General features: G+C 41.1%; 1 protein-coding gene and 1 long non-coding RNA gene across 3 annotated transcripts in view; one reads left to right on the plus strand and one right to left on the minus strand.

The window, feature by feature from the left end:
- The window catches only part of cnnm2b (cyclin and CBS domain divalent metal cation transport mediator 2b), a 67,822-nt gene that overhangs the window by 7,891 nt on the left and 41,861 nt on the right, over positions 1 to 18,070 (minus strand). For both annotated transcript variants that reach the window (XM_061829902.1, XM_061829901.1), the window contains exons 2-4: positions 5,446 to 5,589; positions 3,316 to 3,453; positions 172 to 341 (exon numbers count right to left, since the gene is read on the minus strand). In XM_061829902.1, the coding sequence (XP_061685886.1) occupies positions 172 to 341; positions 3,316 to 3,453; positions 5,446 to 5,589 (452 nt within the window). The remainder of the gene's footprint in view (positions 1 to 171; positions 342 to 3,315; positions 3,454 to 5,445; positions 5,590 to 18,070) is intronic.
- LOC133506117 (uncharacterized) lies at positions 1,222 to 2,259 on the plus strand. Its single transcript, XR_009796409.1, has 3 exons — positions 1,222 to 1,340; positions 1,425 to 1,523; positions 2,203 to 2,259. It is a non-coding gene; the product is annotated as an uncharacterized LOC133506117 (long non-coding RNA).

Below are 18,070 nucleotides of genomic sequence, written 5' to 3' on the forward strand. Positions count from 1 at the left end.
AATGCAAAAGGGGCATTGAAGTAGTTATACCTCAAATGATTAGGGAACTCCTCTCTGCATCTGAGTCACAAATTAGCCATTATAGGATCTCCATCTTCTCATGAACTTTGACTCAAAGTTAAACAATGTGCCTTTTTGTAGATGTTTCCCATTGTTCCAAGTCCAACTTACTTGCAGAATGAGGATGAAATAGTCTACAGGTCTGTTCCTGTGAAAGAGGTAGTGCTCAGGCGCCCGCTTGCTCTTCTCGTCGTATTTCAGCTCCTGGATGACATTGGGGTGCTTCAACAAGCGCAGTAGAATCTTTTCAGACATTTGTGGTGGGGCGAACAGGTCTACCTCTACAGAGACAGAGAACGAGGCTGTAAGAATGACAATTGAATGACAAAATGAACGCACAATACAATTTTAAAGATTCTCTCCAACTTAAAAATACACTTACTGTATATAGAAATACTTCTGCATGTGTCCGCAGTAGGCATAGAATAGCCTAAAAAGATAACATTGTGTCATGATTCATGCCCTGCAGTTCCTCTTTTGGAGCTTGGGTGGGATCTTGTCTCTCCCTCTCCCCGTCTGTCTCCCCAGCAATCAGCATCACCTGTGCAGTGCACCTGACTTCCTGCTCCACTGATGACTGCCTCAGTTTAACCCTGCCAAGTCCATCTAACCTTCGTCTGAGTATTGAAATTTTTCTGTGAGTCACTGGCTGGTGTTCATACTTCCAGGTTTCTGTATTATGCAAATAATTACTCGACGACCCATATCAGTTCTCACCCACTTTTATTCTCTCCCTTCTCCAGTGTACCTTCTGTGCCTTCTCAGCTTTGCTGCCTGTTCCAGCAACGCCACCTGTTCATATTTCCTCTTCTCGCTCACTCCTTGTCCCAGACAGAACCACCACCTCACCTTTGATATCCTTACCCTGTGTCAACCTGCAATAGCCATTCTAAATCTAGTCCCCATGTCCCAATCTGCTATTGAGTCCAATCCAATTTAATCAATAAACAATCAATTTCGCAATGACGGAATCAGCGGCTACAAAATCGTTGACAGAGGTGCTCGCCCAACAGGGCGTGCACATCGGGAGACAAGACAGAGCCCTCTCCAGGAGATCACAGACTCGTTAAAACCCCTTTCACAACAAGTATTCATCCTGTCCTTGTCAACCAACCTTGGCAATCCCTACATGTGTACGCCGATCAACCCTGGCTCCTGTACAAAGAGTCGCATGTTCCTCCTCCCGAACCTTACTTAGGGGACCACGGTTCTTCCCACGGGTGGAATATGCCAACAACCCTACACACCATTTCCGCCACAGATATGTGACTCCCTTTCTGGTACGTTACAGTTTACAACCTCTGTTGTGAAAAGATCAACCGCATACAGTGTAGGTTCCCGCGATGAGAGAGCTTCTTTGACAGGTCCAGTCTGTGTGGAAGGACATCTTAGCTGCTTTAACTCGATCGACCGAGAAAAATAAGTGGCTGACGGATCATCAATATCCTACTCCAGAATACAAGGTTAGTCAGATGATTTGAGTCTCCTCTCATGACCTTCCACTCCACACGGAATCCCACAAGATCACTGCTCACTACATTGGTCCATTCCCTACCAACAAACTCATTAATGCCACCTCTGTTCAATAAAAAATTCCCCGGTTTCTCAAGATCCATCCAACATTCCATTTGTCTCTGCTTAAGCCAATCTCCAACAGTACACTCAGCACTCCAGCCGTACTGACCATCCTGGATGTGGGGCCCGGGTATAGATGTGTTGAAATGTTGGTTGACTGGGAGGGGCATGGCCCTGAAGAATAATCGTGGATTTCCCAATAGCTTGTTTTGGACGACTCCCCTATTAGGGACCTCAGTGCCGACCACCCTTAGATGCCTGGGAGGATCCCTTGAGATGTCATTTGAGACTGGGCTACTGTCCTGATTCATGCCCTCCAGTTCCTCTTTTGGAGCTTGGGTGGCATCTTGTGCCTTGTCTTGCCCCCTCCCCCTCTTTTCTCCCCAGCAATCAGCATCTCCTGTGCAGTAAACCTGTCCTCAAGCAGCACGGCTTACTGCCCGTGGTCAAGCTTGCCAAGTCCAGCAAACCTGCCGATGCTTGTACTTGCAGGTTTTGGTGGTATGCAAGTAATTATCTGATGACCTGTATCTTTAATCATCCATTTTTTTTCTCTCCTGTCTCCAGTGTAAAGCGGCGTGCCTCCCTTCCCTGCCTGCCTCCCCAGCCACGCTACCAAGCCACACCACCTGCTCGTGCTCCCGCTTCCTCCTCGCTCCTTATCCCCGACGGCCCACCACATCGCCTTGGATATCCTTACCCTGTGCCAACCAGCAATAAACCATTCGAAATCTACTCCCTCCACCTCAGTCTGCTCTTGGGTCCAAGCCAACTCACATCTGAATTTGGACGGTGATACATTGCAAAAGATCTTGCTGATAAATTGCAACACAACAAACATCAACATTTACTAAATAGAAATAACAAGAAGAATGTTTATGTTCTTGTAGAGTATAGTGTGTTTACAAATAGTGGAATGACGTCCAGCAGGGAGGTCATGATTTCATTAGCAAGCACATACAGGATATCTATGAATATTTATACTTTGTTGATGATTCCAAATCTGATGGATCTGTTGGACGACCTCTGTTTGTCATTGTACTATGAGATTCATCCCCTCCTGTTTATCTAACTAGTGTTCTCATTTCTTTATACCGTGTTTATTTGGCTTATACGTGTGTGGTGTAAAGATGGTAACAAGGACAAAATCTAGGAACAGCCCAAGCTGCAGCTCAAGGAGTAAAACAAACCACTGATAATACAATCGAAATGATCCTTTAGGAATAGAGCTGTATGTGAGATGGCAACATCCAATCAGTAGTAGAGCTCTTGTTGTCAGCTGGCAACAAAACCAGGAACTAACCTTCCTAATAACCTTTGGAAGAACTTAATCAATGCTTAGCTGCTAGGTCAAAGTTCTAAAGCAAATCCATCTGAAGTTGGAGAAATAGGAGTAGTGTGTTCAGCTGCTTGTTACTCCAATGAAAAGAGTTCAGATTTTTACACTAAAAATACAAATGTGGGATCCATCATTGGCTAAAAGCAATGTCACAGAACAATTAACTGTGTGCTAACACTAAATGTCACTTTTAATTCCCCACACTGACACCTGCGTTGCCCCCAAACTCAAAGTGCATACAGGCGCTGACTCTACACACATACAATATGCACAAACTTTCCTCGAAGTGAGGGGCTATGGACACACTCGGTGAAAGTGAAGCGGCAATGCAGTCCACTCGCCTGTTGCTAGGAAACGCAGGGTGGCCAGCAGAAGCTGAGGTGATATTTTAACCTTCATTTCATTGTCTGTAGGCTTGAAGGCCGAGAAATCCTGCTTCCTGTCACGATGGGTGATTTTCTTCTTCGTCTTGTTGTCAGCTGCAAACATAAAGAGAGAGTTGATGAGAAGACATACTTCTAAGATTATACTTCTACAAGAGGAAGACGTCAGTCCACCACGCACGTCACTCCACTATTGGAGGCAGTTGTCCCTTGGTCACAGGGTGGCGAAACTCAAGTCACCAAAACTATTCCTTTTTGGGGAAACATACAAGAGCTGCGGCGTCTTTCTCAGAACTAACAGAACTATTTTGTTAGTTTAGCACATTCTTTATTATGTCAAGCCATATCTATTGAACCAAAAATCAATCAAATATTGTGCAATTCTTCATGATATTATTTGGCAGAAATGAAGCATGGGATAGAAATATAAAAAGTTAAATCTGTTCACGTTATGGTGCACAGCTCAAATGTAGCATGTTTTCAATGCGTAACAAATGTTCCTGAGGAAATACAAGTCAAAAACACCCACTGAACTCGAGTGGGAAGAGCACATTTTACTGCTTTAAAAAGGGATCACTTTGTGCCATGAGTAAAGTGTCACACAGTGTTTTATACCCCGATTGTAAATTTGGGATTCAATTCCACAGAAAGCATTTTTGTTTGGCCTTTGGGTGCAATTACAGTCATTTCAAGCGGAACGAACACATATCTGCACGGTGAAGAGATGTTTGACGTACAATACGGCTCATGCACAATGAATGACTAGAGTATTTTAAAATTTAAGACTGAAACATATGACATGCTTCAGCCTCAGAGCATTTCCAGGAGAGGGTGGTGGGGTGGAGTATTTGGTCAGCCACTCATTAAACGCACACACGACATTAACATTTTCAAACAGGTATGTCACATTAAAATTGGTAAACTAAACACATGAATTGGCTTTGGAAGAGTTGAGGTGGCAAGTACGGGCATGTATGTGATGTCCTTCCACTTGTCCATTTTCAGGTTATGTCTTTCAAATGCCACCTGAACCAACTTGGCCATTTATGTTATGGAATATTGTGTACCAGTGGTCTGAAAACACGTTTCCTATGGTGGAGAATGAATTCTTACATATTTGCCGTGGAAGCACCAAATGTTAAGCCAAACTTAAAAGCAATCGGCTCACTTAGCATTAAGTATGTGGTACTTTGACAGGGATATGCTGAACAACATTTTTCTTGTAACTATTTTGTTTTGATTTTTTGTTCAATTTTTTTTTTCATCTAAATGTAAGTGTGTTTAAGTGTAAAGGGTGGTAAAAATACTAATCAAAAAAAGCTTCACTGCAAGGAGGCGGGTGGGCAACAGCAACTGGTAAACACTGATTCCTGTTGAAGCTGAAAACAGTTTACTGCTGGAAGATTTAGTCCTCAAGTTTAATGTCACCATATCTTGTTTTTAATTTGCACTTGTACACAAATATAGGAACCATAACTCCAGAAAAGGGAAGAATTCTTGATGCCCACTGATGGCCATCTTCATGCCACAGAAACACGCACACTGATGACTTTAAAATATGAACAGAACTCACATTTCAGACAATAACCATACAGACATGCACACAGTTTAGGTAAAAAACACAGCAAAGCTATGTTAAATGGAGCATTAGGGTGGCAGCCAAATAGGGAGAAACAAAACTAATGTCAAAGAAAAAAAAAGCTAACTATCGCAACATCTGTAGCTGGACCTCTGCAGAACTGTTAAATGCAGGCTACAAGCTGCAATGAGAATAATCATTAAATTGCAGTTTTACAATTTTGCTGTTGCTGTGAGTTACATTCATATTGACAACTCATAATCACGTTTTGTGAACGTTAAGAGGGAATCAATCCTAATAAGGCATATTTTATCACTGCTATGAGATACTCTTGGTTTTGATACAGAATTCTCTAAGTTTCACTGTTACTCATGGCAATGTGATCCATTTTAATCTAGACATACAGATTTTGTAATATTTGGAGCATCCTATATTGTGATTTCAATATCACATAAGGCTAGGACTGCAACTACAGTAAAGCTCGTATGAACTTTAAGAGGGAAACCTACTGTACAAGTCTGTCTCGTCCAGGATCTCTGACTTGATGATTTCCTCAATAATGTCCTCCAGGGTGACAATACCGAGAACCTCGTAGAAAGGGTCTCCCTCACCCTCATTGTTGACCCTCTGAACTATGGCCAGATGGGATTTTCCTAGCAAATCATACATGCACACAAAGAAACACAAACACATATAAAGTTAGGGTCATATTTTGTTTGTGAGTGCAATACAGGTCAAGCAGAGGGTGGCGTCAGGGGTAGTGGTGTTCTGGTGGGAATTGGGAGGAGGAATTTAAAAGGGAACAAAACTGACTCTCTTTCAGTCACTTTGAAATGTCAGATACGCATGTTTAGACAACTGAAAACTGCACAATAACTCTATGCAACCTGAAAAAAGGCTAATGTGGTTCCAGAGTCTCTCCCTCCTATTCACAGGAGATCACCAAAGCAAATTTAAATTTCTGCATCATTTATGCCCCCTTTCCACTGAATAGTATCAGCACTGCTCAACTCACCACAGCCTGAAGGGTTCGGTTTAACACAAAATAGTACTGCCTCTGTACTGTTTCTAACTGAGTAGAATTCTTTATATCATGACAAAATACAAAGGCCACGTCAAGACCAAGGGGTCTATTTTCGTGAATGGCGTAAATCCTGCACAACAGGGAGCACCACTGTGCATCAAAGACGGGTTTGACCACTGTTGGTAATTTCATCGACCAGTAGAGGGTGGCGGAACGGAAAATGGGTGTGGCGCACCACTTTGGGAGTGTTTACAGGAGATTTCAGTCACCGCCAATCAAAACGCCTCTTCCTGTTCTGGACAATAACATGGGGCCATTCTCTGTGCGGAACATGGCGATGCATAATCGCAGCAGGACACACACTGCTCGAGAATTGTCACTGCTCTAGGCATGGTGTGGCAACAGATAATGCAGTTACTATTCTTTAGTACAGAATGAGGTGGTTACAGCAGCTGGTGACCACGAAGCTCACTATCTTTTTGCTTGCTCCCAGATCAAATTCACTAAAATTGTGCTGGACCTTGGGCTCAGACATGGTCTGAGCGGGCATAAATTTAGATCAACCTTCGGTCACCAATTGGTCACTCTTGTCAGATGCATCTCCACGGACACTTATTGTGGAAGAATGGCCAAGACTGGTCTGCCAATTTTGCAAACAAGTGCAGTGAGCCATGCGCTAGCGAGAGATGATCCGCTGGCATTTGTGCCCTGCCACAGATGTATTGTCAATTAAAATAGACCCCCATGATTTTATGGAGTTTGGACCAAGTTAAGACCAAGACAGAGGCAATGTCAGAGTCCAAAATAAGACCAGGTAAGGCTTGTATCAAATAGGAAAATGTAACAAAAATGATATAAATACCACCACACGGTAGTTTCAGTATCTGAAAATGATCTTCAACCCTTTCTGAATTACTTCTCTGAAATGGTTTAAAAAGGGATGTCATGGGATGTGTATTATGAAGAAAACTAAATGGACAAGCAACCTCTCTACATATATCCAAGCTCACCAACTACCAAACAACTTGAATAGATTCCAAGACAAGACCAAGACAATCAAGGGTACCGAGACCAGTACTATATCGTACAAAAATGGTAAGTGTCATAATATGTGTTTCATGTGGCCATTTCTAGCTGCGTATTGTCTGCAATTTTACAATGATGCAGTAATGACCAGCAAAGCTTTACTTCCCCATTTCCACAGCACATTATCCACTAATTTTGGCCCAGGTCTACTCAGGATTGGCACTTTCCATTGGCAAAAGCAGGTACTACAAGGTACATCATTTTGTACCTGGTAATATACATTGAAGAAAATAAGTATTTGAACACACTGCTATATTGCAAGTTCTCCCACTTGAAATCATGGAGGGGTCTGAAATTTTCATCGGAGGTGTATTGCCACTGTGGGAGAGATAATCCAAAAAGAAAAATCCAGAAATCACAATGTATTATTTTTTTAACGATTTATTTGCATGATACAGCTGCAAATAAGTATTTGAACACCTGTCTATCAGCTAGAATTCTGACCCTCAAAGAGTTGTTAAACCGCTTTTAAAAGTCCACCTCCACTCCATGTATTATCCTGAAACAGATGCACCTGTGTTAGGTTGTTAGGTGCATAAAGACACCTGTCCACCCCATACAATCAGTAAGACTCAAACTTGTAACATGGCCAAGACCAAAGAGCTGTCCAAAGACACCAGAGACAAAATTGTACAACTCCACATGGCTTGAAAGGGGTACGGAGAAATTGCCAAGCAGCTTGGTGAGAAAAGGTCCACTGTTGGAGCCATCATGAGAAAATGGAAGAAGCTAAACATGACGGTCAAGCTCAATTGGAGTGGAGCCCCATGCAAGATATCGCCTCGTGGGGTCTCAATCATCCATAGAAAGGTGAGGAATTAGCCCAGGACTACACGACAGGACTTGGTCAATGACCTGAAAAGAGCTGGGACCACCGTTTCCAAGGTGACTGTTGGTAATACACTAAGACATCATGGTTTAAATCATGCAATGCACAGAAGATTGCCCTGCCTAAACCAGCACATGTCAAAGCCCGTCTTAAGTTTGCCAATGACCATTTGGATGATACAGAGGATTCATGGGAGAAAGTGTGGTTGTCAGATGAGACCAAAATTGAACTTTTTGGTCATAATTCTACTAACTGTGTTTGGAGGAAGATGAATGATGAGTTCCATCCCAAGAATACCATCCCTACTGTGAAGCATGGAGGTGGTAGCATCATGCTTTGGGGGTGTTTTTCTGCACACGGGACAGGACGACAGGACTGTAATAAGGGGAGGATGACCGCAGGCATGTATTGTGAGATTTTTGGGAACAACCTCTTTCCCTCAGTCGGAGCATTGAAGATGGGTTGTGGCTGGGTCTTTCAACATGACAATGACCCGAAGCACACAGCCATTAAAACCAAGGAGTAAGAAGCATATCAAGGTTCTGGGGTGGCTTAGCCAGTCTCCAGACCTAAACCCAATAGAAAATAGAAGATCTGTGTGGAGGAGTTGGCCAAAATCCATCCTGCAGTGTCTCCAAACCTGGTGAATAACGACAGGAAACGTTTGACCTCTGTAATTGCAAACAAAGGCTACTGTACCAAACATTAACATTGATTTTATCAGGTGTTCAGATACTTATTTACGGCTGTATCACACAAATTAATTGTTAAAAAATCATACATTGTGATTTCTGGATTTTTCTTTTTAGATTATCTCTCTCACAGTGGACATGCACCTACGATGAAAATTTCAGACCCTTCCATGATTTATAAGTGGGAGAAGTTGCAATATAGCAGGGTGTTCAAATACTCATTTTTTTCACTGAATGTATTATCATCAACTTTGTGCAAGTTTGAGGATCGATTTCAGAGCAGGGGCATCTTTGTTGGATGGCACCCTCTCAGTCCACAATGATGTATAACTCTCTTCCCTGTCGACAGTAACACAGATGTTCCAGAAGTTTCCAGGTCATGGTAGGCTTTCGCCTCAGTGATTCCTGGGCTGTTTGTGAACATCCAAACCTCAAAGGAAAGAGGACTTGCTTCAAATTCAAATGCACCTCGAAACTAGATGGCTAAAATTTAAGTTGGGTGTTCTAAAAAGGCAGTGATTTTAAACAAGTCAAAACTGGATTTTGAATGAAAAAAGCAGACTTGTATTCTGCTTTTGGCCTTCTCAAAGTCCTGACCTCAACAAAGTTCAACATTAAATCTATGTGCATGCCAGGACGCTAACTGATCTGCCAAGTCTGCCAAAAAGAGTGCTCAAATATGAATCATGTCAAATGCCTAAGGATAGCTACAAAAAGCCTTTGGTCAAGGTAAAACTTACTAACAGACATTTAGTTAAATATCAAGGGAGATGTACTGTATGTGTGTAGGTCATGCTCATGTTTGACTTTAAGCCGAATTAGAGAGAATACATAATGTGCGGATCAGACTACAAGACAAATTTGCTTTTTCACAATTGCACTATGTCAGACTACTGCAATAAAATATTGTATTCTGGTACTATCACATCCCGTTTTTTACGATAATTTTCCCCAAACTTTGAAGATAAACAATGGTATTGATGATGTTTTTTTAATGCCACTGTGTAATATTCTTTCACTTTCAAAATGAAGTAAATATAAAAAGAAAGTTGTACGTGTTCATATAAAAGTCAGCACTTGGCAAAAATTAGTTTCCCCTTTGATGTTTGAGATAATGATATAACAGTGAAGTCTTAATTTCAAATATTTTACAAATTTTGATTGAATCGATCTTACCTAAACTGTTTTAGACGTTATGTTTGTTCAAAGCAATTATTTTGGGTCATATTAACATTTCACATTTTATCAGGACTTTTAATAACAACTAACAGTGGGAACTTTCCACTGCAAAGTACAAACAAAAATGACTGCCTGTTCCATTTTAAGTGCCATTTGTACCAAATTTTCTCTTCCTTTGTCATTTTCTGATCTTTCTCCATCTTTAACTCAATTTATATGTGGTCCCTCTCTCTTATTGTTTTTATCTGGTCGGTGCACTTTAAGTGATTTGAATAATTACTGTCTGTGATGGAGATGTGATTGGCTGAAATGTTGGCAGAACCCACATGTGATTGCTCGGCACAGTTTATCACTATGGTAAAGCCTAAAATATTTCCTCCGGGACTTAAAATAGAACCTCCCCATACGTCTTGAATCATAACCTTTCACTGGTAACTGGTCGACCGCAAGGCAGTCTTGGTCGGTCGTGGGACGGCGTGCCAAAAAAAAAAAAAAGACGTCAGCCAATGTCCCCTCTAAACTGTAGTGTGCACAATTGTGCACCGCTGATGCAGTTTCTTGGCAGATATTCTGGGTTGCGCACAAACAAAAAAAAAAACATTTTTCCAATGCAAATTGAAAGTATAACATACAGCTATTCAGTTTGTGGCATTTTGCAATCTGATTCAATGAGTGAGGGATGACTGGTTGTTACATCCAATGGCACAATTCACATACGTACTTTAAAAAAGAAGAAGCCACTGGTTTCTTTTAGGCAGCACACGGAACCTTCTCTAACCCTAAACCTAACCGCTGCACCGCCACACTATTTTTCCTAGTTTACTTTACACCTCCCCCCACCACTCTTAAAGACGTACACTCATAATTACAAATGTTACAGTACTTATGCACCCCATCAATGTGTTTTATAATGACACCGTCTAACACCGCTGCTTTAGTTCCCAACACAGTCAGGGCAACTTAGAGAAAAGACGAGCGAGACATGCTGCTTATGTTTACTTTCGATATTAATGGACAAAGTTAAAAAAGAAATGCTGTTGTTTTTCTTGGATGCAACGACTGTAAGTAAGTGAATAATCGAAGAAAAAGTGGTTAAACTGGATGAGATTTTCTGTTTTCCGAGTGGGAAAGGTCTGGTCTGAAGCCAAAGTAGAAAGTGCAGGATGAGATGTGTAATTTTAAAATCCCGGATGAAAGCACAGACAATACAGTGCACAAAAAGCTAATTCAGTTTTTTAAATATAGGAGGCAAAATAACATTAACCTTAAAACGGTTTGGGAGTGTCGTCATCATCCCCCCGGCGTCGGTAGCTTGTGAGAGGCTGGCTGCTTGAAAAGTAGATCTTGAGGTAAAATAGTCTGGGTACCCCTGCTCTAGCTAGTTAGCTGACGGGCTAGCCAATGAAATATATGCCGTAGTTAACTTTTCCCAAAATGTCCTTGTTGTTTGCATCTATGGAGCCAAACTATTTCACCAGTGGCTCGCTGAGTCATGGGCAACACACAGGGTGTTGCTACGACAATGAACATGTAACAAGTCCGCAAAAAAAAGTCTTGTGACCATAACCCACTCTACTGTTCTTTTGATGGCCTGGTAGCAAGACGGAAATTATACTTTTAGTGGATAATAATTCCCTGAAGCACTTCAGCAACACACAACCACACACATAGCTCCAGATTTTTTTGTTTTTGTTTGTTTGAGGAACACTTTTTTCCAATCATTTCTTTCATTTGAAGAGCAACTTTCTAATTTTGAGGAGCAATTTTTTTGCAGTTGAATCACACAGGGACCCGAAGTATAGCTTTTATGAAAAAATGAAAAAAAATTACAATGTAATGGGGGAGTTGAATGTAGGGCTCCAGCTAACAAATATTTTTGTACTTGAATTCCTCATGAAAATTCTATGGAACAATTGATTATTTGGATAAACTATATTTTGAGTTGGCTTTGAGCAATTTTGAAATCAAACGATAAAATACGACGTTTCACTTAATAACTTATGACTAATTAGCTTCCTTTTTTAAATAACAACTTTTAGTTCTTGATTTTGCATTGTGCATAAGGCATTTAAAAAAAAAGAATTATCAGCCTTTGTGCATCTTCACTCAACCAGCTCACATTCTAGCATTTGGTGACATTAATACTGTACACAAGGCTCATGACTGTCAATTTATGATCTGAGAGCAGATGACTGGGAATACTGCAATCCTCTATTGTTTGTACTATTACAAGTGTTTCATTTCTTCAAATAAAAATTAAGAAAGCTCGAGCGACAAAAAAAAAATGTATTTCGTCTCCCTTCACCAAAACCCTCCTCCGTTTGGGTTCAAGATGATGATCCATTTTACTCTTTTGCCACATCTGCCATGTTTTTCATCTACTTGACTGAGTTTTGCCTCTTACACATCATCAGATTTGGCATACGTCACACAGTGACTACACTGAGCAAAATGTACACTGTACACACTGTGTACTCCATTATCGTTATAGATGATCATAGTATATCCATCCATCCATCCATCCATCCATCCATCCATCCATCCATCAATCCATTTTCTGAGCCGCTTATCCTCACAAGGGTTGAGAGTGTGTCACAGTCTATCCCAGCTATCTTTCGGAGGGAGGTGGGGTACACCTTGAACTAGTTGACAGCCAATCGCGTAGCACATATAATCAACCATTCACACTTTAATTCACACCTCTGGGCAAATTAGAGTCACGCAGCCACACACAGGCGGGACCAGAATTTTAACCGCGGTCCTCAGAACTGTGAGGCAGACGCTCTAATTCAGGAGTTGGCAAACTACGGCCCACAGGCCATATCCGGCCCGTTGTCCATTTAAATCCGGTCCACCGAAGATTGGAACAGAATTCCCCGAATCAAACCAAAATCATGATTACAGTCATTGGACCTTCTCTGAAATGCCAAATGGTTCCACCAGGTTGTGCTATAATGCCCACTGGTTCCACCAGGTGCTAGGTCAAGTGATACATTGAATGGACCTTTCCGATGGCGATCTTAAGCTCCCCCCCCCCCTTAGCAATGTCCCACAAGCTTCCAAAATGGCGATTGAACACAACATGTTTGAAGTTGTTTCTCTGTCGCGTATTCCAGATAATATTGGGGTATGTCTTTTGTCAAATGCGTCAGACTTGTCCAAGAAAGTTCTACAGAGAGGTCTCAACTATTTCACTCAAGGACATGTACACGGAATTAAGATTTTGCATGGAGAAGGATGCAATGTCAGAGTTACAGCGAAGCATTGGCGATCGATGCAAAAAAGTTTCACGCCTCATAAACTTCATGTTGAAATCCAACAGGATAAAATAGTGGAATCGTACTGCGCATGTAAAGCAGGGTGAGTACTTTTTACTTGGAAACATCATGAGTAATATCATTGTAGTTTTGTCTTGGCTCATAATGGAACCCGGTGCTCTGTATTAAAAGTCCGATCTGATACAAATGGGCAAATAGACATTTCTCTTGCATGACGTGGCACATTTACGTATTACTAACCGGACTCTTCGACATAAAACATTACACACTTCATTCAGCAGGTCAGTGATACGCTAACAACGTGAAAGTTGTTCTCCTGCAATATATAAAGCACTGATAATAAATCAAACTCAGAGAATTTACTTCTCCCTCACTTACCTTCGAACATACAGCCTTGTGTTTGTTGATATCGTACACATGTAGTTGTACGTGCGCTCTTCCGCAAGCCATAATCCATCGTAGCCGCTTCGTCAACTGTGTTTTAGGCTTTGGAAAATGAATCAAACGGGCCCCTTGTAACCCAGCATATCTTTCACCAGAATTGCACATTCCCCAACCGCATCTGAGGACCATTTTCTTCGTAACAATAACTTTTCCAAGCGCACGCTACTGACAACCAGCATTGCTTGTGGGACAACATGGCAGTAGGGGGGGTGTTAAGGCAGGGGTTAAGACAATGCGGCTATCTGATTGGCTATTATTGTACGAGTGATTGACAGGTCAGAAAGGTCCATTGACTTTGGCTGTTCTGTTTCTACTTTACTTCAACTCTGAACACTTCAACCACAAGGAATAGACCAAAGATAGCAAATGCAAAAATTGAACGCTGAGCAGTATTTCTGCCTGTTTAGGAAAGAAAGAAAGAAAGAATCGTCTTAGTTACCCCAAAGAGTTACCAGATAGCAGTTACTTGTGGGTTCCTAACATTTCTCAGTAAAGAATGACTGCATGCTGATGATTCAAAGGTTGTACATTCAACCATTTACAAATATTTTACAGGTCACAGGACTTCTAATATGTGAATCATGGAAAGAAATGGATTGGGAGGTAACTACAATGCAAAGTGTAACGTACAAAAGTCACTAGCGCCACAATATTTAGATTTTCCATTGTAAAAAGTGTATTTTTGATATTAATTTTTATTTATACATAAACAAGACAGCTTTGTGGTGTGCTAAGTGGACAATGCATTGTGGGCTGTCCCGACATGATAAATTGCTCATGGAGGTAAATGACTGCCTCACTGAAAGGATTGACAAGAATTATCTTAAATAATATTTACAATGAAAAATGAGAATTTTCAACTTCATTGTAGTCCGGCGGACTGTGAGCTGGTTTAAGACGCTGGACGGGCCGACGTCATGTAAGTATCCAAGCACTTCTCCTGTCTTCAATCACCCACAGTTCAGCTTGTTAAACAGTTGGGTCATCTTGTCAGCTTTTCTTACTCTTCACATCAAAATTAGGGTGGTGGGAGCAATGGTGTGTGCTTGTATGCCCCCAATATCAAAAAGCCACTTGCAGTACTTTCCCATTTTCGTACATGCACGCACACACAAAGTTGGCTTCATGGTGCAAAATTGGCATCCATGTATCTTCTGCATCTATCATAGCAGTTAGGAGTCTTTAAAAGTGTATTGAGAATAGTGTGCTTGTTTATGTTTACATATTTACTGTACTGTGTTGTCAAATCTGCACTAAGATGCTGATTTAACATTACTATTCAAGATATTGGTTCATGTTGATGTAACTTTGTTCTGTACGTTACCAAGTAATGGGTGCAGTTAAGCTATTTTTTTAATTGATATTAGTGCCACTTGGCAGGTGCTGTTCTGGGAATTACCACAACAAAATTAACACCAGACTTTGAAACACTGGCAAAAAAAAAAAAAAAAGATCAACAAAAACAATATAGTTCCCATTATGAGGAAATCTAATTATTAACACTACAAGACCCCTTTTGTTGTTTTGTTTATTTTTCATATGTAAGGAGTTGCCTGTGTGTGTCAATGTGGCCCTGAGCCAAAAGGTTTGCCCACCCCTGCTCCAACCAGTCGTCCACCGTGCCCATCACGGTATGGTAAAGGAAAAAGAGCTGCACATTAGTAGTCATAATTACGTAAAAGACACTCCACTGCCCGCAGCCCTGGGGTTATGGCAGTCAAATTTGCTCTATGTTAACTTCCCCTCTGTCTCTCTGGTCCCCCACTACGGTGTGATACTCAGCAGAGGGAATGGAAGAACCAACGGGTACTTGCGTTTCACAATGAAATGTCACCATACTTTCATCATTTGTCTTTTTTCTCTCTCCTCAATTTGGTGTCGCATTTCGCAACCATTGTTTTCACACTTCTTAATCGAACCTTTCACTTTTGTGTCCACGCATCCGTGACGTAAACATACTGTGTCAAATATGCCACTGCTTGCTTCCTTCTTCTTGACCATTTTCACTGTAAACCTGATTTGCAGTTTTGCTCTTCAATGTTATTTGATGCATGAAATGCAAATTTTGACTTGTAAATGAGCCATGCACACAAACGTAACCAAGCTGTGTAACCCATGCTTGCGCCATGAGCATCATTTGTCTGCATCTAGGATGCGGGACGCACATCAAATGAGATCCGCGCCATGCAGATGTGACCCTCTAGATAATTTCGTTTTTTTTTTTATATGTGTGGATATGAGAAAATCACATCACTCATTAAATGCATTAAATTAGTGTAATATTCATGCCCATGGTGACTGAAACTTCTCACAGTAACATCCAAAATGTTTAAAACCAAATACAGAAGACCATGTGTCTACTTTTTTTTTTGTCATTTTGTAAACCAATCCAATCACTTATGCAGTGTTTTTTTCGGGGCTGGGAGGGTCCTCACAATTATTGAGGCAGATTATTGGGAAGCGGAAATATGACCATCCTTAACCAAAGAATAAAAGCCCCGTCGAGCAAGGTTTTACCAAGGGTAATCAGTTATGAGTCAAACCGTGCCAAGTTAAGTAGGTATATTGCAGTAAAACAATGAGTATTTTTGAGCAAAAAGAGCAAGACGCTGTGCTTCAAGTGATCTTACGAGACCTTACAAGACCCGAGCCAACAACAAGTAAGAGCCAAAGAAAGTCATCCGGTCCTGAATGTCATCATTTCAGTGCCTTATACCACTTTCCACTGCATCTGTGTTCCCAAGACTTTCCTTGTGTGCCACCCAGGAAAAAAGAAACAAACTGCATGTATTCAGTAAAGACTGTCAAGCAAAATGCTAAACAAATTCTTGCCTTTTCTCAGCTTGTGATCATTTAAAAGGAATTTTCCACAAGCCCTGGCTAATATTAGCCCCCTTCAAAATGAAGTTTCCATTCCACCCCAGCAATATTCTCACCAAGCAAAGGAACAGAAGAAGGCGAAGCCTCCGCTGTGTGATCAGATTGTCTCGGAATGGGTCGTTTGCATGCAGCTACCTGGGTGTAAATAACACAGGGTGTCAAATGTGTTTGTGTGCAACTCAGCATGCACATGTATGTGAATGTGTGCAATCTGTGTGCATCTCTGTCTGTTTATTTCAACCAGACACGGGGTACATCACTCTGAGTGATTTTGTCGAACGCAGCTTTTGTACAGAGATAAATCACGTCCAGGCTCATCACCGAGAGTTTTATTGCACTGGAGCACTCTGCTTCCGCACAACACCATGAAAGCACACTCATTTGCAGTGCACTGAACCTGGCAGTCTGAAAACACCAAAACCATGTGCATCCAGTCCAGAGTTGATGCTTTGAACAAACGGGTAACTAACGTACGAAGTTGATACAGAATAAATCATTCCTGCTGAAAACTAAGAAGGATTTGAGAAATTAATAAACAGACAGTATAAATAAACAGAAGTATGCAAACTAATAACTAACTACACAAACAAACACATATCAGTGACTTGAGAATTTTGCTTTGCTTACCAAGGTTTAAGGAGGACTTACTCAAATGGAGCCTCTTTGGGTTAGTGTAATTAGTCCTCATCAGTCTCTGAGCATGCAATTATCAAAATCAACCTCGGAGGGCACTGTAAATGCAAGACGTTTTTTTTGTAATGGTATTACAACACAGTCACTAAAGTCCTTCAAAATTGAACTTTTAATTCCCAAAAATATTGCACGTTGGCCTTGAAACGAGGAGAAATAATTATCTTAGATAAATGAAAATACAAATAGCTTCAATCTCAAGTCACATAAATGCCCTTAAAAAACATTAAACATCTGGCATAAACGTATATAAAGGCCATTAACTCATAAAAGAGGCCAAAATAATAAATTCAAAATAAATATTAGACCAATCATGAATTTGACACTCCACAGAAAAGTCTGCCAAATTTGACCGAATAGAAAATTACCAAGGCACAGTGGACCAACTGGTTCGAGCCTCACAGTTCTGAGGAAAGGGGTTCAAATCCCAGCCCCTCCTATGTGGCGTTTGCATGCTCCCCCCGTGCCTGCGTGGGCTTTTTCCGGGCACTCCGGGTTCCTCCGACATCCCAAAAACATGTAACATTAATTGGACACTCTAGGACTCTCTAGGTGTGATTGTGAATGCGACTGTTGTCTGTCTCTATGTGCCCTGTGATTGGCTGACTACCCTTCAGCATGTAACCCGATTCCTGCCCAATGACAGATGGGTTAGGCTTCAGCAGCCCTGCGACCCTTGTGAGGATAAGCGGCTCATAAAATGGATGGATGGATAGAAAATATCGCTCTCAGACATCTAGCGTATAGTATATATAGTATATACTCCATACTATACCCACAAGTGCACCAACCATTCAAACGCAAAATTAAATGTTTACAAACGATAAGTTATGGTAAATCCAAACACAAGATTTAAAAAACATGTAAATCATGGATACATTTGTGGAATTGAAAGACCTGTGAATGGCGGACATAAGAACAATAGCAAAAAAGTTTGGTCTTCTCGACCATTATGTTTCGTCTCCTGCTCTGGGAACCTCTTCAATGGTTGGTTGACACATTTCAGCTAAAAATATACATGAATAAACTGCT

The sequence above is a fragment of the Syngnathoides biaculeatus genome, chromosome 9, assembly GCF_019802595.1.
Source record: "Syngnathoides biaculeatus isolate LvHL_M chromosome 9, ASM1980259v1, whole genome shotgun sequence".
Classification (NCBI taxonomy): domain Eukaryota; kingdom Metazoa; phylum Chordata; class Actinopteri; order Syngnathiformes; family Syngnathidae; genus Syngnathoides; species Syngnathoides biaculeatus.